The sequence below is a fragment of the Heloderma suspectum genome, chromosome 7 (assembly GCF_057233095.1).
Source record: "Heloderma suspectum isolate Gila_16-S chromosome 7, 16-S_ref, whole genome shotgun sequence".
In the NCBI taxonomy this organism is placed as follows: Eukaryota; Metazoa; Chordata; class Lepidosauria; order Squamata; family Helodermatidae; genus Heloderma; species Heloderma suspectum.
In genome coordinates, this window is record NC_139464.1 from 88,911,664 (window position 1) to 88,932,683 (window position 21,020).

Consider the following 21,020-nt stretch of genomic DNA (forward strand, 5'->3'; position numbering starts at 1 on the left):
AGGGCAACGCCAAAGAGTGTTCAAACTACCGCACAATTGCGCTCATTTCACATGCCAGCAAGGTGATGCTCAAAATCCTACAAGCTAGGCTTCAGCAGTATGCGAACCGAGAACTACCGGAAGTACAAGCTGGGTTTCGAAGAGGCAGAGGAACTAGAGATCAAATCGCCAACATTCGCTGCATCATGGAGAAAGCAAGAGAATTCCAGAAAAACGTCTATTTCTGCTTCATTGACTACGCTAAAGCCTTTGATTGTGTGGATCACAACAAACTGTGGCAAATTCTTAAAGTGATGGGAGTACCAGACCACCTTACCTGTCTCCTGAGAAACCTGTACGAGGGTCAAGAAGCAACAGTAAGAACCAGAGATGGAACAACCGATTGGTTCAAAATTGGGAAAGGAGTACGACAAGGCTGCATATTGTCACCCTGCTTATTTAACTTATATGCAGAGTACATCATGAGAAATGCCGGGTTGGATGAATCAGAGGTCGGAATTAAGATTGCCGGGAGAATGATCAACAACCTCCGATATGCAGACAATACCACCCTAATGGCAGAAAGCGAAGAGGATCTCAAGAGCCTCTTGTTGAGGGTGAAAGAGGAGAGTGCAAAAGCTGGTTTGAAACTCAACATTAAAAAAACTAAGGTCATGGCATCTGGCCCCATCACTTCCTGGCATATAGAAGGGGAAGAAATGGAAGCAGTGACAGATTTTACTTTCTTGGGCTCCAAGATCACCGCAGACGGTGACTGTAGCCATGAAATTAAAAGACGCTTGCTCCTTGGGAGGAAAGCTATGGCAAACCTAGACAGCATAGTAAGAAGCAGAGACATCACCTTGCCGACAAAGGTCCGTCTAATCAAAGCTATGGTTTTCCCAGTAGTAATGTATGGCTGTGAGAGCTGGACTATAAGGAAGGCTGAGCGCCGAAGAATTGATGCTTTCGAACTGTGGTGCTGGAGAAGACTCTTACGAGTCCCCTGGACTGCAAGGAGGTCAGATCAGTCCATCCTAAAGGAAATCAACCCTGAGTGCTCATTGGAAGGACAGATACTGAAGCTGAAGCTGAAATATTTTGGCCACCTAATGCGAAGAGAAAACTCCCTGGAAAAGACCCTGATGCTGGGAAAGACTGAAGGCAAAAGGAGAAGGGGACGGCAGAGGATGAGATGGCTAGATAGCATCACGGATGCAATGAATATGAACTTGAGCACGCTCCGGGAGAGAGCGCAGGACAGGAAGGCCTGGCGTGCTATGGTCCATGGGGTCACGAAGAGTCGGACACGACTGAACGACTGAACAACAACAACAACAACCATTCAGGCAGTACAGCCAGTGGCATAAACACACACCCCTCGTTGGTGGTTCATAAGTAATGGAACAAGCCAACATCATATCAAACTTAAGGATCGCCTTTAATACCTGGATGAAAATCCTTTGCAGTCAATGACTGCCTGAGGTCTGGAACCCATGGACATGACCAAATGCTGAGTTTTCTCCTCCGAGATGCTTTGCCAGGTCTTTACTGCAGCTGCTTTCAGCTGCTGCCTGTTTGTGGGTCTTTCTGCTTTCTGTCTTGTCTTCAGTAAGTGAAAAGCATGCTCTATTGGGGTGAGATCAGGTGACTGACTTGGCCATTGAAGAACATCCCACTTCTTTCCCTTGAGATACTCTTGGGTAGCTTTTGCTGTATGTTTTGGGTCATTATCCATCTGCAATACGAAGCGGCGTCCTATCAGATTGGCAGCATTCAGCTGAATCTGAGCAGAAGGTATAGCCCTATATTGAGCAGAAAGTATAGCCCTATACAGAATTCATCCTGCTGCTTTTATCAGCAGTCAGGTCATCAATAAACACCAGTGACCCAGTTCCATTGGCAGCCATACATGCCCATGCCATAACACTGCCTCCACCATGTTTGACAGATGAGGTGGTATGCTTTGGATCATGAGCTGTTCCTTTCCTTCTCCATACTTTTCTCTTCCCATCATTCTGGTACAAGTTAATCTTGGTTTCCTCAGTCCAAAGAATCTTATCCCAGAACTGGGCAGGCTTTTTTAGGTGTTTGCTGGCAAAGGCTAATCTGGCTTTTCAGTTCTTGAGCGTTACCAGTGGTTTGCACCTTGTTGTGAAGCTTCTGTATTTACATTCATAAAGCCGTCTCTTGACTGTAGATGTTGACAATGACATGCCTACCTCTGCAAGAGCATTCTTGACCTGGCTAGATGTTGTGAAAGGGTTCCTCTTCACCATGAGCAGAATTTTGCGGTCATCCACTTTAGTTGTCTTTTGTGGTCTGCCAGGCTTTTTGCTGTTGCTGAGCTTGCCAGTTAATTCCTTCTTTTTTGGGATGTTCCAAACTGTTGTATTGGCCACTCCCACTGTTTTTGCTATCTCTCTGATGGGTTTATTTTGTTTCCTCAGCCTAATGATGACCTCCTTCACTCACATGGACACCTCTTTGGACCTCATGTTGGGAGTTCCAGTGAACAGCTACCAAATGCAAATGTAACACTCAGAACCACCTCCAAGCCTTTTATCTGCTTGATTGGTCATGGAGTACTCAGGAAACAGGCCACACCTGGCCATGCAGCTGCTTGTCAGCCATTCGTTCCATTACTTATGAGCCACCAACGATGGGTGTGTGTGTATCCCACTGGCTGTACTTCCTGAATGGTAGTGCCCCACTTTTGTCAAACCCCTTGAATTACAGCTGAAAGTCCTGACTTCGCTCCCATCTGGATGTGTTTCCTTTCAATTCAATGTAGTGGTGTACAGATCAACTGCCAAAACAGTTATCCTTGTTCCAATATTTCTGGCCCTGACTGTATGATGTCATGGCCATCCAGCAGCCACCCTGGGGCTTATCACAGAAAACCCGGATTTCCTGAGATTGCTTAAAGTCCGATTCTTTTCCTTAAGTTGGGTTCTCCATGGTATAATTGCTGTATGCCCCAACCCCATTTACCTTGGGTATACTAGCCCTGCCCAGGGGTGTGCCTTTCACGGTGACCCCAGTCAAGGGGCGTTTCCTGTGTATTTCCCATCCCTGCACAAACCAATTCGTGTCAACTCAGAAGTCACTCCTATCGTGGTCAATGAGGTTTGTCCCCTGAATGTGCACACCAGCATTTACAGAGATCCCCCCTAATTGAAATAGCAGATTTTAAAGCACTAATTTCCTAAAGGCTGTAAAGTGCTTTCCCAAAGCTGCGATTCTCTGTTGTTAGGTTTACTGCCATTCGGAAGTAACTAATTCCACCTTCAATCACTGGATCCTGCACAGCATTGGGTTAGAAAGGGAGCTGGTTTCCCATCCCTTCGTTTCCCCTCTGTCTTTCCCAGCACAAACATATGTGTGTCTACTCAGAAGTAACTCCCATTGCGGTCAATAAAGCTTGTCCCCGAAATGTGCACTCCGCCAGAGTTACTAGATTCCCATGAATCGAAATAACGCATTTAGGAGCCTTAAATGTCAAAGCTTTGAAGCTTCGATTGATTGCATCATTGGCTGATCAGGGCAGAAACAACTTTGTGTTCCTTTAGTGATTGTTCTTTAAGGGAGTATATAATGCTGGGGAGTGGGGACAGAGAAGGAGCTTGTTCCCAGCATCGTCAGTTTCAGGGCAAGAAGCACACTGTGTTCCTTTAGTGATTGTTCTTTAAGGGAGTAAATAATGCTGGGGGCAGGGGAGACAGAGAAAGGAGGAGGAGAGTGATTTATGTAGTGACACAGGAGGAAACCTTCTGGGATTTTATCAAAGGTGAAAGGGGTGGGGAGAGCCTGGGGGACAGCCTCTCTTATTGGTTGAGCAGCCCCTTCCCGTCAGATAATGTTCACTCCAACCCCCACCCTACCCAGAAGTATGTTCTGTGAAGCAATTTTTACTGGTGCGATACACTTGCTCATGGAGCCCTGCATGGAGCAAAGCCAGCTCCTTGAAAAATGTTGGTAAGCCACGATTGGCTTCTCCTTCTTTCTCCTTCCGTCATCATGGAGAAACTCTCCACTTCCAAGTTATTTCAAAAGCTACCCAACAGTAAACCACTGCTTTGAATGACTGAGTAGATTTGTTTTAATTATATAAAAATAAACTAACATGGAGCTGATCTGGTGAACTTCAGGCTAAGAAAAGCAACTGGCTTCTAAGAACTGCTGAAATGGTTTGGGAACGAGCCCTATAACATAAACCCACATCTTTGAAACCAGTTTTCTGCTCCAACAGAAATCATTTCACAGAAAGGCAAACTTGTGATGCTAAAAGGCAAGTAACTTGCTGAAGAACCTGAATATGTAGCAGAACCGGTGTCTGCACCCCAAAATAAAAAGCCACTCAACACAAAATTAGCTCTCTTGTTCAGGATCACCCCTTCCCAACTCTCCCCTCCCATCTCCCAGCACAGAAGATCCACTCACCCCAGTCAGTCATTTCTCCCTCTCTTTCAGGATCACCCCTGCCAAAATCTCCCTCCCTCCCTCCCTCCCTCCCTCCCTCTCTCTCTCTCTCTCTCACACACACACACACACACATACACACACACCCTTCCTTCTTTCCTCCCCCCTCCACTGGGTCATCCATAGGCCTCCCTAGGCACCCCCCCCCCATGTTGCTCTCTGCAGCCCACGTCAGCTGTAGTCTTCCCTCTTCCTCCTCTCACCTTGTTGAGTTGCCCCCAGCGCAGCCCCAGACTCTTTGCTTCCTCCTACCCCTAGATCAGGTCACAACCCATCATGTTCCCCCAGTTTCCCTGCTGGCATCCTCAAGCCTCACCCTTACCAGGCAAAAGCAATAGTCTCTTTTCCTAGCTGTCCCCTCCTGCTGCTCTTTTTCTTCAGGCAGCTAGAGCCCTTCAGAAAGAATCACTGGCCTCCAACTGCCTCTTTACTTCTAAAGAAAGTCTCTGGGTCCACATGGGGCACAGAGGAATAAAAATGCCAGACCTTCACAATGAAGCGCTCCAGGACACCCAATTTTTAAACATTAAATAAAAATAATCACAGGTAATCAGCAGGGCACTTTGCAGGTGGAGGGGGAGGTGTCTGTGGGTACCATATTGCCTACACTCACCTTACAATTATGATGTAACTACTCTTGGATTTGCACCAATATATGTACAATATAGAGGCTCATAAAATACCTAAACATATTTTTGCATGCCATTAACCATGGCTCTCAGTTGTGCACTAGCCATTCACAGAGATATAGTGGAGATCAGTGTGATTATAGAAAAGAGCAGAAGGATAATTTTACCTTTGAATTTTTTTTCATGAGTTTTAAGAAGTTTATCTTAATCACAATGATCAAACTCTAGCAAGTGCTACTCTTGTACAAACTAGATTTTTTCATTGCAGCTTGGATTCCTGATACACGGAAATCCTAATTTAAAAAGAAGTTGCTAAATAGGACAATGCATCCTTTTTTCACTGCATAACAAAGTGAATCGAATATTAACAAAAGGATTTAACACACAGAAATTACACAGCAGATATGTCATTTTCAAAATGATAAACGCAGTGTAATGATAACTATTTGAAATCAATTTGTTAGCTAAAGACAGTTGCATATTTGCCAATGAACAATTAAGAAAACACAAGTAATTAAGATAGACAAAATGGATGTTTCTTTATCTTGAAATCAGACCAATTCTTCAAGCAACACATCAGTGAAAACCCTTGTATATCCTGAAAGTGTTACTTTGATGGGCCAGGTGTTAAAGACTTCGTTATTAAAAGATCATCTGCGTTAGTCCGCTTGTCATCTCTATGTAGAACTGCTGCCAGCTCTGGAAACTGGGAGAAATAGTTCCTTGCAAGAATATGCTTGTGCTTTATCCTATGAATGAATACCATCTCATAAGCCTGAAAAGGGGGAAAGAGCCAAAGTTATCAAATGAAATAAAATAATACACTTAATTCACTCTCTGTTGATCAGATGTCTATATTGCAGGCTTTCAAACCTTGAACTTCAATGGTTATAACTTTTTTTCCAAACTGAAGACAAAACAATAATCTCCTAGTGTCTTTAAACAAGATAGTCCTGTATGTTAATTTACTGAAACAGAATTGCACGACCACTCACAAGCAGCTACTGCAGATGTAAAAGTGGTTACAAGATACTGGGAAATAATTAATTCAGGCTGCAGAAACACTTACCAGGATGTATGTCCCCATTAGACACAACGGAACTTATTTAGAATAATAGGAAGCTGCCTTACATTGAGTCAGACCTTTGGTCCATCTAGACCACTATTGTTGACACTGACTGGCAGTGGCGCTCCAGGGTTTCAGGCAGGAGTCTTTCCTAGCCCTATCTGGAGGTGCCAGCGATTGAACCTGGAACCTTCTGCATACAAAGCATTGTATGAATTTTTTAAAAACAGTGTCTTAAAAAAAACAGTGAATCTTTTTTCAAGATTACCTCAAAGATGATGCCTATATACTGGAGTGAACAGAGAAACTTGTGCTTGCTGGCAGCTCCATGCACACACTGGATTTCCCATTAGACTTTGAATTGTGGGATAGGCTTTTAAGTAAACAGTGGCCTCACACAGAATGCAGCCCCATGTGTGCACACTGGATTTCCCATTGGACTTTGAACTGGGGACAGGCTTTTAAATAAACAATGGCTTCACACAAAACCTTCGAAAAGCAACTTCACAGAAAGAAGAATACGGTCCCATTCCACATACACCTGCCCCCAATATGATATGAAGCTATACAAAGGTTGGCAGTAAACACAGCCAAAATCTCATCAGAACAGAAGGCCAAACACTAAGCAATACTTAAGTTTTATGAAGTGTAGGGAAGTATGCCTTTCATTTCAACAGGCAGCAGAGGTGTCACGTGGGGCAAAATCTACTTAATACAGAAAAAAACCATTAAAAAATCTATACCTTTTCAAGATTTTTCAGCCTGAGATGTGACTCAGCTTCATCATTTCTAAGGAGAATAGTGTTCCAGGGAGACCATTCTTGATACTTATTCCACCTGACCATGACGAGATCATAGAGATCATCCCAGGCACTAAGAGCTGACTGAGAACCCCAAAAATTTTCAACCATATAGAGCAGGTCTTGCTGCTGCAATTGGAAGTAAGTTGAGGGAAAAAAATTAAGCAAATCTTTTTTTAAAAAGATCACCACATCCATATAACATTTGGCTTGTACTCTGAATGAATATTACTGTATACCACACATAGACTCTGAACTTTTAATTAGAGGTTGAAATGCTACTGAAGAGCCTAATCTCTGTATCTGCAGTAATAACACACAATCAGTTTAATTATTCCAAGACACACATGCCTAAAATGCAAGTTTTTAAAAGTTTATTTTTGGAACTTTCTGCAGATGGAAATTCTGCATCCTCTCTTGGCAGCTTGTTTGATTATCAGCTTGCTGTTAGAACATTTTATTGCTGCTAGCCCCATACCAAATCCATGCTGTTTAAAAAGAATTAATGATCCACATAGTCAAATCCTCAAATATATATTGTACACAATTAAATTCAAAGTTACAGCACTCTAAAACCAAGGGACTCTCTGTTCTCCAAACATACGACAAAGGCTGCTGACTTTATAATTGGAATGGAACAATCATGCATCAAAATCATCACTGTGGCTTACATATTGCAAGATTATGGTACAGTAGATATTCTGCCATAAAAGATTGGAAGCTCGTATAAATTTAAAGCCCATCAGGAAATGTCTACCAAAGCCAGTCACACACTTATTTTAAAATATGCATCTTAACAAACCAAAACAGCAACCAGAAAACCTTATGTAAATTGTCAGAGAATGGCGTGAGAAACACTGAAATGTTTGGATCTGAGCAATTGCACCCAACCCCTCTGCCCCTCCAAACACAGGAGCATTAAAGTACAATACAATTGAGTACAGGAAGGCCTGGCGTGCTATGGTCCATGGGGTCACGAAGAGTCGGACACGACTGAACGACTGAACAACAACAAAGAGCAAATATGTCCACATCACTTAAGCAAATGAGCCAGGGAAAGGGCAAAAGATTTTAGTTTCATTCAACAATCTGACCAAGGGGAGAAATTTCTGCCCAATGTTAACTATGGTGTTCAATCAGAACCTAACTATGACTATGAAGACTGCTTGATGCCACAATGTATATGGATAAGAAGCATCATGGCAGTTCTAGCAGTGGACTTATGGGTAAGTTTGTATGGCGTGACAACCCACCCTGGCAAACAAGCTACACAGTATGGGTTATTTGTGAAATAACCCATGCCGAGCTCAATAGATGATTGGGCTTACTGTAGGCTGTTCTCCCACTCCTTCCCCCTTGGTCCTCCAGCCAGCTCTGGCATGTATCCCAGGGGACTTTGGGTCAGAACCTGGCTTATCTGCCTGTCATGTCGTCCTCCTCCCTGCTCCAATTGTGACCCTATTTTTGTTCACTGGGTGTGTGTGTGGGGGGGCGGATGTGAGCAAATGGAGCCAGAATATATATATTTAAAAAAATTTCAGCCACAGGAATTTGCACAAATGTCTTTATTATTTTTGTCGTTGTTGATTTTTGCAGTTGCACAAGTGCGCACTTGCAGCTGTCAAAAATATATATGGTTTTGCCTTGCCTATTGCCTTGTATGTTTCGGCTGTCAAAGGGAACAAACTGCAGTGTGAAATATACAAGGTAATTGACAAGATAATTTGATAGCCGTTGACAGGTTAGGAAAAGGGAACTAAGTCACCCCTCTTAGTATGGTGATCCCCAGGGTTTTACGTATTGAACTGACACTTGGGGGTGCCCTGCTTCCATTCCACACTTTCCCAAGTCTCCAACAAGTCCTTTTAAGGGAAATTTACTCTCCCCTTTTCGCAGCTCTGGTTACTAGTTCTTGAACAAGTGACAGCCCCTCTAAGGTGCTGTTTGGGTATCAGTAGAGGGGCTGTCACTACGGCATGGGCAAGACTGCCCGGGAAGAGCAGCAGGCTTTTTTTCCACTGTTGCTAAGCAGCTCACTGCCCAATCACCTCATCCCATGACAGGTTGGCTCTTCCAGGTTTGGACAACACTGCAACCCATTGTGGGTTAAACAACCCCAAGAACAAGCCACTGGTTATCAGGGTGGCCTGTTGGGCAAAAATAAGCTGCTCTGCAGGAAACGGTCCAGATTTGGATGACACAACAAACCACTGTGGCTTATTTCACAAAACAACCACCCATGATGGTTTATCATGTCGTACAAACCCAGTCTATAACTGGTATGGACTATGGGAGCAAATATCCATGACCTGACTAAAAGTAATACAAATGTCCTGCCACCAGCAGCATATATATTAAGGCCTTACATGATCTAGGTTCAAGGTAACTTAGGGAGCGCCTCCTCCCCTATGTCCCAGTCCGCCACCTAAGGTCCTTGGAGGGCTGTGTGCAGTGGCTGCCTACTGTGAGACTGGCAACCACATGCAAGAGGACCTTTTCCTTTGCTGCCACTCAGTTGTGGAATGACCTGCCAGTTGCTGACCTCCTTGAATGTTTTTAAACAGGAATTAAAGACTCTATTATTCCAGTAGGCCTTCCCTTTTTAGAACTCTTGTTCTTCTTTGTTGATCATTAAATACTGTTTTTATGCTGTATTGTTTTTATTGTTGAGTTTCTTGTTAAATTGTTTTTAACTTTATACGTCGCCTAGAGTATTTTGTATATAGGCGGGTTATAAATTGAATTAACAACAACAATAGATGAGTCAATAAGAGGAAATTCTATCAAATATACACACAGCACTGATCAAAGACAGAGAATTTTTTCATAAAGTTTAGGATAACAGCCTATTTTTTAGCAAATCAGTGTCAATTTTAAAAAATCTTCTCCAAGCTAAATAGAATGACAACTCAGTATGAACAAAATGAAACTCCATGCAAGCAAATTAGGAAACATAAAAATAAAGCTAGAATGTGTGTGGTGTTATTAACCTTCTAAAATATATTACATTCTTCCTAAGTTGCCTGACCTTTGTTTAAGGTTTAAGGTTGTCTATGGTTTAAGAATAACTTCATTGGGACTTTGCCTAACTAAAATGATAGCCTGTTCAATGGCAATATTGTATTTATTTATTTATTTATTATATTTTTATACTGTCCAATAACCAAAGATCTTTTGTCAAGTACAAGTCAGAAAAAAGCCAATGACTGAGGCCAAATCTACCCATGCAACAGAATGAGGAGGCAGAATCCTCAGCTGGCAGAATGGACTGTACCATTGAAAAACTGCAGATGGGATATCATATTTGTGAAGCATTGCTGGTTTCACCCCAACAATCCTGCAAGGTAGACCAGGTCAAACTTGGCTACAAGTTTTCCCCAAATTAACCCATTAGCTCCCTTCCAGGTCAACAGGCACTGTATTTAGCACTGAAGTTATTCAGGACACACCACACCAACTGAAAGTTGGGTAACAGTTTATTAGGGGAAGGAAACAAAGGGGAAGGAATAGGGAGAGGTGGTAGGTTATACAGGAAATTACAAGCAAAGTACAAACTCTAAACAAAACGCAAAATGCCAAACACCAAGGCACACACTCCCAAGAGCAAGACAAGAAAGCTAGCTAGTCTGTTCTATACACACCAAGGTATGGGCTCCCAGGATAGCCATCGACCAGCAGCACACCCTGATACCATCAGGACCATGAAGAGACACCTGCCCCTTCTCCAGCCCTCCTTTTATTGCCCAGGCCTAGCAACCCAAGGCAGATTCTAGGCGCTCAATCCAAACCCAGGCCTGGGACACCCCACTCCACCCTCCAAACAGGCTGCATCTTCCCACCAAGCATGGCTGTTATCAATTTCCCAATTAGCCGGGCAAATCCTGACCTTGAGATGCAGTCTGAGAACCAGCTACAAACAATCAATCAGGTGGCTGCTGCATACATGACTACCCCAGCGGCCCGCATGGCCCCTACTCTATTAACCCATTCTTGACAATTTTTTTAATACTCTCCAATGTAAAAAGCTTTCTGCAACTAGACAACTATCACAACAGGGAGCAAGCTAGAATGTCTCTCTCTGTCATGCTAGATTTCTTCTTGCAGGAAGTTTTTTTTGGAGTTCAAGGAGAGCGCGTTAAAATGCACTGCATACAAAATTGTGTACATTAGGGAAAATTGCATACAAATGGGATATTGTGGGAAAATGCAGACAAAAGCTGTACAAATTTTCATGCAATTTTTTTTTTAATTGCAAGCATATGTGGAATTGGGATGGAATAAACTTGAGCTGAAAAAATGTGAATGTTACAGAAATTGGAACAGACAGATTTGTCCATTCCTACAGCTAAGTAGTTGTAGCTGAGAGCATAGGAGAGCAAGAAAGCTGCAGAAAGATGGTGAAAACCTCATATAGGGCCTGGGGACAGGAGGTTATATGCTATAACGGGAAGGGGTGAAGAATGGCAAGGAAAACAGATTCTCTCTACCATTAAATAACTCTCTTCTGGAGGGTTAAATGCTGTGTTTGCTCCTAGAGATGCGGCCTTGGGGGGGGGGGTTGGACCCACCCCTTTCCACTGTTTTTTTCCTTTGAGGCCTGAAATAGAAACATTGGAAATGTGGAGAAAAAAATAATGTTTCAAAGAACACACTCAAAATCAAGGAACAGACCATGTGAGAAGAGTTGCGAGGCTTGTTTCAATTCATGCAAACTTTCAGTTTTCTGAAGTTCATGAAGGTCAAGATGAGAGTTAAGAATAAGAAGCTATAGATCTTTCAGATACTGATTCTGATTAGAGAAATAAACCTGAGATTCTATTATTTTCAAGGATATAATTATTTACTAGCAAATAGTGGGGTAGAAATCTAATAAAAAATGAGGATGGCTAATCCTATGCATATAGAATGAAACACTTGGCAGTAGCCAATGGTGTCATTCCGCAAACTCAAATTGTGCTAGCAGAGTTCCATTGAATCTTTCTGTTGCACAGGTGCTTGCCCATTACAATTGCGCAACCCGTTGTGCAAGCAGTTGCACAACGGGTTGCACAAGCAGAATGCACAACCGGTTGCATAACAAGTTACACAAGTGGAATGTGCAACTGGTTGCACAACAGGTTGCACAAGAGTTGTGCAGAACTGGTTTCACAAGGGGTTGCGCAAGCACAACTGCTTGTACAACTGTGCTTGCACAAAGGTAACTTTAGTGAGATTCTTCTCTTGGGTATAGCTCAGAACTTAGTTTCCACTAGTGCAACATCATCTGCACTAATGGAACGATGTAGTTGGATAGTGCCCACGGTGTGTGATAATGAAATAAGACTGAACTCTTCAATAGTATTATAAACTGCAACTGAATAGGGGTGTGCAAGAAAAACAATCATTTCGTTATCCCATTTATTTTCATTAGTTTAAAAATCCATTTGATTTGTTATTCCTTTTTAAGAATTACATTTGTTTACTTATTTGGAATTACTTCATTTCTCAAACTCCCATTTGCTTTCATTTACTATTGATTTCAATGGGACACCCATGTCTGTCTGTCTGTCTGTCTGTCTGTCTGTCTGTCTGTCTATCTATCTATCTATCTATCTGGAGCCAAGGAGAGTTGGCCAGAATAAAGAAATCCCAGCTGGTGGGGTATTTGTAGTTCTTAGCTTTTTATACACAGTTGACACCAAAAGTGCTGCTACTGCTTGTGCAACTGCAGTAGCAGTTATATAAGTTTACCTGTGCTTCCACATAAAAGGCCTGCCACCAAATCCAGGCCTCAAGCCAATCTGAAGAGAAGACAGAGATGCAACTTTTGTGGAAATTTGAGCCATGAGAAATTTGGGGGTGGGGGGATGTTTGTGTCTGGAGGAAAAGCACCTAGACATTTTGGGGAAAATTGTAATACTCATTAAACCTAAACTTGCTTTACTATTTTAAGAATGTGAAATGTATTAAGGATAACTTAGCAGCACATAAAATTGTATTGTTCAGTGATGTCAGGGTTGCCTCTGAGCATATAGAGTGTCAGAGCAGTTCAGTTTTTGAGGAAGAGCTGCTACAGGTGGGGGAGGAACTTTCCCAGGCTTCAGAGGCACAGCTGGATGAAGAGGCCCTCCCTTCACACATCCCTGTGAGTGATAGCAAACAGGGGGAGGCGAGGGAAGGACAACCTGAACTCTTAGACGCAAGCTGCAGACTCAGGCACAAGCGGGAAGTTGCTGGGGCTGAGCTTAGACGCTCTGCCCAATTGGCTCGGCGTCAACAGCTGTGCCTAGAGGTGTCACGGGAGAGGGAGAACGTTTCCCCTCCCACCCCTTAAGTTAAGAGAGTTTGCCATCTTTTTTCCCAAACGGAGACCAACTTTCGTAGCTCCCCTTTGAACCCCTTGAAGGCTCTTCCTTTGTAGTCTGTGAGTATCTAGCAATTTGCATCTGTATGCCTCATTAGGGTAAATGGAATTAAAGCCTTGGAAATGAAGCCTCTTGTCTGAGTGTTGATTTGTCTGTTGGAGTTCTCAGCAGGGCAAAGGGGGAATACTCAGCAGGGCAAAAGGGGTATAAAAGGGCACATTCCTGAACAAGTATAGTTCAGGAATTAAAAAAAATATAAATGTCTTTATTTTACTAAACAGTAATTACAAATGTAGTCAGAAATGGAGCTGCAAACTGAAGTATATATTAGTTTTTGCCAGTTAGGAAAATATATTGAAAAGCCAGGGAGATATATATCTATATATATGACAAAAGGTGAATCTTCCGTAATTTAAAACCTTTCATATTCCATCATTAATAAACTTGGTACAATATAATTTTCCATAATATTTGTGCCTTCTAAAACTGTCTTTAACACCAGTGTTCCCTGTTCTCTGCGTACCTGTATTATGAAAGCAATCTTAGCACCATCATTATAATTCACTTCAGATTCTCGGAGATTTTGGAGCATACGTTTGTATTTCAAAAAGGCTTCCCTCTTACGGGCCTCATTATTCAACTTGCAGCACATGCGACACCGGCCAACAGTGTGTGAACTAGCAGATATGGCAAAATCAGTAGAAGGTAGGTACTTTTTGCAACCAAGGCAAAAGAAGATGTTGTGATAAAGCCTCATTGGATCAGGTGGAACCTGCAAGGAAAACAAGATAGAATAAGGTATCATAAGATTATTTCCATATTATTAGCCTGGGCCAGAGATCTGCTCCAAGTTTTCCCACCAGCAGTGGCTTTCCCATTCTTTTTAATGGACAAAGCTGACCCGGATGAATGTTCAGTTGCATTAGTAGATCTGTTCCCTCCAATGAAATCAGCAGAGAGTACACCGATTCAAGAGATCCATGTGCGCATAAGAGCTCACTCAGGTATCTGAATCGCAGTGAATGAAACAACGATGTCATTGACAGTCACATAAATTTAAACATAAATTTGTAACACTTCAGTGCCATAAAATTAATTTGTATTAACTATAGTGCAATTTTTATAAGCAGCAACAAGGCAAAACTGTATTAAAGTGTCTAATGTGACTGAAACAATCAAGTTGTACTGGCTTACAGTAACAATTATCTCAGTGTCAACCTTAAACCCAGTCTCAATTAAAACCTCACTCAATTTGTTCCAAAGTAACTGTTGATAACTGTATGCACAGTGACCTTTGCTAATTGAAGAAATATATATCTACAAAACAATTCTGCTGTAGCACAGCATGCAGTCTGTCAAATGCAATCTGTTCCCTCACTCTGTACAGCAAACCTTGTGATTATGAACATATTTTTGAAGCTTGCAATGCGAGAATTAGTTCAAAAGGGCAAAATATTATGGTAAAGTATATAAAAACACGTTGAAAAGAATGAAATTATCAATATAGGCCACTATGGTTGTGTTATTGAGATGATGCAGACCCAAAGATGGAAGGTACGGAAACAATGAATAGTTTAAGGAGCACCCATTTATTTTCACCAATGCATCCACATTTCTCTGAGTGAACCCTGAACTTGAGCTCACATGCTTAGCTGAAATCTTCTACACACTCAAAGTCCCATTGAATTCAATGTGACCTAATTCTGAAGATCGCTCTGTTAGTCACTATGTTATCAATTCATTTCATTGTTTTCTATGTTCTCCAATATTTCCCCTTCCTACTTAAAAGGTGCCAGTGAGCATGTTTTGCCCAGCAGTAATATTTGATAGCTGGCTTTCATATAGTTTCTTCATAAACAATGGGTTCTATCCAATGTTAGTCCTACTTAGAGTAGACAAAATAAATGAATGGGACTTAAGTTAAACTACCACTAGGTACAACCCATTGTATAGCCTTCTCAAATGCTTCATTGACTCCCTTATTCTTTCCATATTTATATCCTTGGAGCACCAGGTGTATCTTCTTGCAATACTAAGTGAACAGGGAAACAATATCCATTTCTCTGCTATCTACCAATTCAACTGCCTTTGGGTAGTGTCTGGACTGGTTAAAGTAAGGAATTTTGCTTAGCTAAAAATTACATTATCATGAACAAGTAACAAATGTAATAGAAAGGAAAAATACCTTGAGAAGTCGAGCAACCTCTGGATTAAAAAGTGGTGTTTTAATATACTGAAGAAATAATGTACATATTCTTTGTCTGAGTCCTTGTAAATTACATTCCTTCACTGCCCTCATCATGAGGTCTGCTTCTCTATCAATTAATTCCACTATTTCATGTGTGAGTTTACACGCATGTTCCTGCAAAAGCAAAACATTTAGCAAAACATGTGCACATAATTTCTTCCACTGATTGCTCACATAATTTCTTCCACTGATTGCCAGTCAATTATGATAATACAGGTGCCCCAAGGCATCTTAAATGTTAGCTCTTTGCGAAATGACTTTATAATGTGACTACAGAAAAGGTATACAGTCATATATCACTCTTGCTCAATGGAGTGGCTACAGTTGGTTTCTGTTATAGACTTGGAGGGGGAATGACTTTCCCTACTGATGGACCCTTTATTTTCAACAGTTTTCCCCCAAAAGAATCAGTGATAGGCTGCTATCAGCCAGGATGAACCTGCTGAGACACTCTAGTCTAGCTGCTTCAGGAGTTTCTGAGCCCTCTTGCCAAAGCTAGGTTTGCTCCCTCTTTGCTGTCCTTCTGCCAGCAGGCAAAGACTGCTTTATTCAAGAAGGCCTTTGGCCTGTAAGGGGGTCTGTTGGGTTGAGTTCTGTTTTCTGGGTTTTTTTCTGTTTTTTTTTAATTCTGTAATTGTTATATTTTATTGTATTTTACTATATTGTTTTATTCTCTTCAGGAACGGATGGCATGAGCTCCCCAGCTTGGCCTTCTCTTCTGCCTTCCCTCAGGGCACACAGGTCTAAGTAGCCCCAGGGAATGTTCCTCTGCATATAGAAGAGATCCCAAGTTGTGCATGTACATGACACTACATTAAAAACTTATATTGCTAGTTGGGGGGCATAGTTCAAGGGAAAAGCACATGAAGAAAATTCCAGGTTCAATCCACAAATAGTTAAAAGGATCTCAAAGCAGCACTGGGGGATTCTCCACCTTGCTCGCACATCATCATAATTATTAGAGTCTTGGGTAGAGTAGGTGGAGTCAAGTCGAATCGAGTCTTGGGCTCCAGAACATATGCAGAGTTCATTGCAGAGGGGATGGCCTGAGACAGAGCATCTTGGCCTCTGATTAGATGTTATATGGAAGGCTTCCCAGGAGTGAGCAAGAGGAAATCTGAATTCTGTAAAATCCAGCCCTTTAGCAGAGACTGATTGTTGTCTTGACCAATCATGCGATAGCCTCAGTTTCTGATGTCAGTGGTCTAGCCAGCAGATCAGAAGATTACTTAGTAGCATGACCCACTTTCCGAATAGCCCTAATCTTACATCTCAAAAGGGCGAGTAGGTTTGAACCAGTTAGCCTATTCTTAAAAAGAGCATAAGTTTTGGGATGCCTATTGTAGCACAAGATGGTTCAATAAGCCTATTCAGGTGTCCCAGCATGGTGCCAACTTACCAGACACTCTACAGGGCGCAATTGAGCTACATCAGAATATAGGGGTTTGTCACAGTTACTGTTCAGGTTGTCAGAAACCATGGGCTTTCAGGAATGTTAATCATTTATCCATCCACTGTTCACTGTCTTTCAACACCTGTCTGTTCAATCCAGATCAATTTTATGGTATTTTTACATGTAGAAAGTGTTCACTGACAACAGCAAATATGAGCTTTTCCGCACCCCTCCCCACAAGAATAGGAGGTGCAGGGAGCCCAATCTGAAAAGGGACTACAATGGGGGGTAAAGGGTTAAAGACCCCTTAACTTCCACACCACGGCCCTGATCTGGACTGGTTCTCCCTGCACCTGCAATTTACTTTTAAAAGGCCAGTCACACAATTGCTAATTGTGTGAATGGCATATCATCTAATTTGGCCCTGAGACATAATGAAATCAAAGGAACCTACTTTCTGGTTGCTTACCGAGTTAAGAAATTAAGACTGCAGTTGTGCAGCACAACTTATGCAGGCAAGTCCCATTAAGTTCAATGGGCCTTACTCACAGGTCAGTGTGCCTACAGCTGCAGTCTTAATTTCTTAACTCAGTAAGCAATCGATACATACTGCACAACACCGATGTTGGCACATGAGTGCAGAGTCCCCTTTCAAATACTCAGCAGTCGCTAATATACTCAGTGTGGTCTCAGCAGGGTTTCTTTAAAAGCTTGAGGGAAACGTACCTTCACTGTATGCTTCAGCGTTAGCAGCACATCTAGCCGTTCATCTTGGGGAAGGTCTTTCATACTAATGCTGCGGTAGATTTCAAGCAGTTCCCTGGCACGCAGAGTGAACTGTGTATCCATCTCTGTGGTTTTGCCATCAAATGCTTTCCATTTCTTTGGCGCTGCACACTTCAGAAACATTTATATCACTGGGTTAGAACAAAGGGATGAACAGATGAAAAAAGTACGATGCTCCCCACGGAAATTCATTGATTTCTTCTAAACATGTGATACTTTAAAAAAGCTATCTGAAGAACCATCACTATCCCAAGAAACTTGCAGTTCCTTGAAAAATACTTCACATTTTCTGTAAATTCTTATATTTAACAGCCAAATTCAGTGGGTTTACTGTAAAATTGCATGGTTACTTGGCCAACATAAAATCAGAAGACAATAAATGCAAACAGTGGAGAAAAGGGGCTGTTACTTACTGTAAGTTGGTGGATAATTAGAAGTTGCTGCCAGAATACAGCTAAAAATGTTTTCTTCATTAGAGTAATGGCTTACAGAGCAATCCAGAGGATGGTGCAGATCTCCTCCTCCACGGCTGTAGTTGTTGTTGTTGTTGTTCAGTCGTTCAGTCGTGTCCGACTCTTCGTGACCCCATGGACCATAGCACGCCAGGCCTTCCTGTCCTGCGCTCTCTCCCGGAGCGTGCTCAAGTTCATATTCATTGCATCCGTGATGCTATCTAGCCATCTCATCCTCTGCCGTCCCCTTCTCCTTTTGCCTTCAGTCTTTCCCAGCATCAGGGTCTTTTCCAGAGAGTTTTCTCTTCGCATTAGGTGGCCAAAATATTTCAGCTTCAGCTTCAGTATCTGTCCTTCCAATGAGCACTCAGGGTTGATTTCCTTTAGGATGGACTGATTTGACTTCCTTGCAGTCCAGGGGACTCGTAAGAGTCTTCTCCAGCACCACAGTTCAAAAGCATCAATTCTTCAGCGCTCAGCCTTCCTTATAGTCCAGCTCTCACAGCCATACATTACTACTGGGAAAACCATAGCTTTGATTAGACGGACCTTTGTCGGCAAGGTGATGTCTCTGCTTCTTACTATGCTGTCTAGGTTGGCCATAGCTTTCCTCCCAAGGAGCAAGCGTCTTTTAATTTCATGGCTACAGTCACCGTCTGCGGTGATCTTGGAGCCCAAGAAAGTAAAATCTGTCACTGCTTCCATTTCTTCCCCTTCTATATGCCAGGAAGTGATGGGGCCAGATGCCATGATCTTCGTTTTTTTAATGTTGAGTTTCAAACCAGCTTTTGCACTCTCCTCTTTCACCCTCAACAAGAGGCTCTTGAGATCCTCTTCGCTTTCTGCCATTAGGGTGGTATCGTCTGCATATCAGAGGTTGTTGATAATTCTCCCAGCAATCTTAATTCCGACCTCTGATTCATCCAACCCGGCATTTCTCATGATGTACTCTGCATATAAGTTAAATAAGCAGGGTGACAATATGCAGCCTTGTCGTACTCCTTTCCCAATTTTGAACCAATCGGTTGTTCCATCTCTGGTTCTTACTGTTGCTTCTTGACCCTCGTACAGGTTTCTCAGGAGACAGGTAAGGTGGTCTGGTACTCCCATCACTTTAAGGATTTGCCACAGTTTGTTGTGATCCACACAATCAAAGGCTTTAGCGTAGTCAATGAAGCAGAAATAGACATTTTTCTGGAATTCTCTTGCTTTCTCCATGATGCAGCAAATGTTGGCGATTTGATCTCTAGTTCCTCTGCCTCTTCTAAACCCAGCTTGTACTTCTGGTAGTTCTCGGTTCGCATACTGCTGAAGCCTAGCTTGTAGGATTTTGAGCATCACCTTGCTGGCATGTGAAATGAGCGCAATTGTGCGGTAGTTTGAACACTCTTTGGCGTTGCCCTTCTTTGGAATTGGAATGTAAACTGACCTTTTCCAGTCTTGTGGCCACTGTTGAGTGTTCCAGATTTGCTGGCATATTGAATGCAGCACTTTAACAGCATCATCTTTTAGGATTTTAAATAGCTCGGCTGGAATACTGTCATCTCTGCTAGCTTTGTTGTTACTAATGCTTCCTAAGGCCCACTTGACTTCACTCTCTAGGATGTCCGGCTCCAGTTCAGTGACCGCACTATCATGGCTATCAGGGACATTCAGATCTTTCCTGTATAGTTCTTCTGTGTATTCTTGCCACCTCTTCTTAATCTCATCTGCTTCTGTTAGGTCCCTGCCTTCTTTGTCCTTTATCATGCCCGTCTTTGCACAAAACGTTCCCTTGAGATCTCCAATTTTCTTGAAGAGATCTCTAGTCTTTCCCATTCTGTTGTTTTCCTCGATTTCTTTGCATTGTTCATTTAAGAAGGCCTTCTTGTCTCTCCTTGCTATTCTCTGGAACTCTGCATTCAGTTGGGTATATCTTCCCCTTTCTCCCTTGCTTTTCGCTTCCCTTCTTTCGTGAGCTACTTGTAAAGCCTCATGAGACAGCCACTTGGCTTTCTTGCATTTCTTTTTCTTTGGGATGGATTTCGTTGCTGCCTCCTGAACAATGTTACGGACCTCCGTCCATAGTTCCTCAGGCACTCTGTCTATCAGGTCTAATCCCTGAAATCTATTCCTCACCTCCACTGTATATTCATCAGGGATATGATTTAGGTCATACCTGAACGGTTTAGTGGTTTTCCCGACGTTCTTCAATTGAAGCCGAAATTTTGCAAGAAGCAGCTCATGATCTGAGCCACAGTCAGCTCCAGGTCTTGTTTTTACTGACTGTATGGAGCTTCTCCATCTTTGGCTGCAAAGGACATAATCAATCTGATTTCGATATTGACCATCTGGTGACGTCCATGTGTAGAGTCGCCTCTTGCGCTGTTGGAAAAGAGTGTTTGCTATGATCAGCATGTTCTCTTGGCAAAACTCTATTAGCTTTTGTCCTGCTTCATTTTGTACACCAAGGCCATGCCTGCCTGTTATCCCGGTGATTTCTTGACTTCCTACTTTAGCATTCCAATCCCCTATGATGAAGAGGACATCTTTTTGTGGTGTTAGTTCTGGAAGGTGTTGTAGGTCTTCATAGAACCGATCAACCTCAGCTTCTTCGGCCTCAGTGGTTGGGGCATAGACTTGAATTACTGTGATGTTGAATGGTTTGCCTTGGATTCGTACTGAGATCATTCTATCATTTTTAAGATTGTACCCCAGTACTGCTTTTCCCACCCTTTTGTTGACTATGAGTGCTACTCCATTTCTTCTAAGGGATTCTTGCCCACAATAGTAGATATGATGGTCACCTGAATTAAATTCGCCCATGCCTGTCCATTTGAGTTCGCTGATTCCCAAGATGTC

At 42.4% G+C, this 21,020-nt stretch overlaps 1 protein-coding gene across 1 annotated transcript in view; it reads right to left on the minus strand.

The window, feature by feature from the left end:
* Positions 1-5,255: 5,255 nt before the first annotated feature.
* IQUB (IQ motif and ubiquitin domain containing) overlaps positions 5,256-21,020 on the minus strand; it is a 39,901-nt gene continuing 24,136 nt past the window's right edge. Inside the window, exons 8-12 of the mRNA XM_084811828.1 lie at positions 17,668-17,838; positions 15,486-15,662; positions 13,824-14,072; positions 6,900-7,085; positions 5,256-5,865 (exon numbers count right to left, since the gene is read on the minus strand). Of these exons, the coding sequence (XP_084667954.1) occupies positions 5,698-5,865; positions 6,900-7,085; positions 13,824-14,072; positions 15,486-15,662; positions 17,668-17,838 (951 nt within the window). The 3' untranslated portion in view covers positions 5,256-5,697. The remainder of the gene's footprint in view (positions 5,866-6,899; positions 7,086-13,823; positions 14,073-15,485; positions 15,663-17,667; positions 17,839-21,020) is intronic.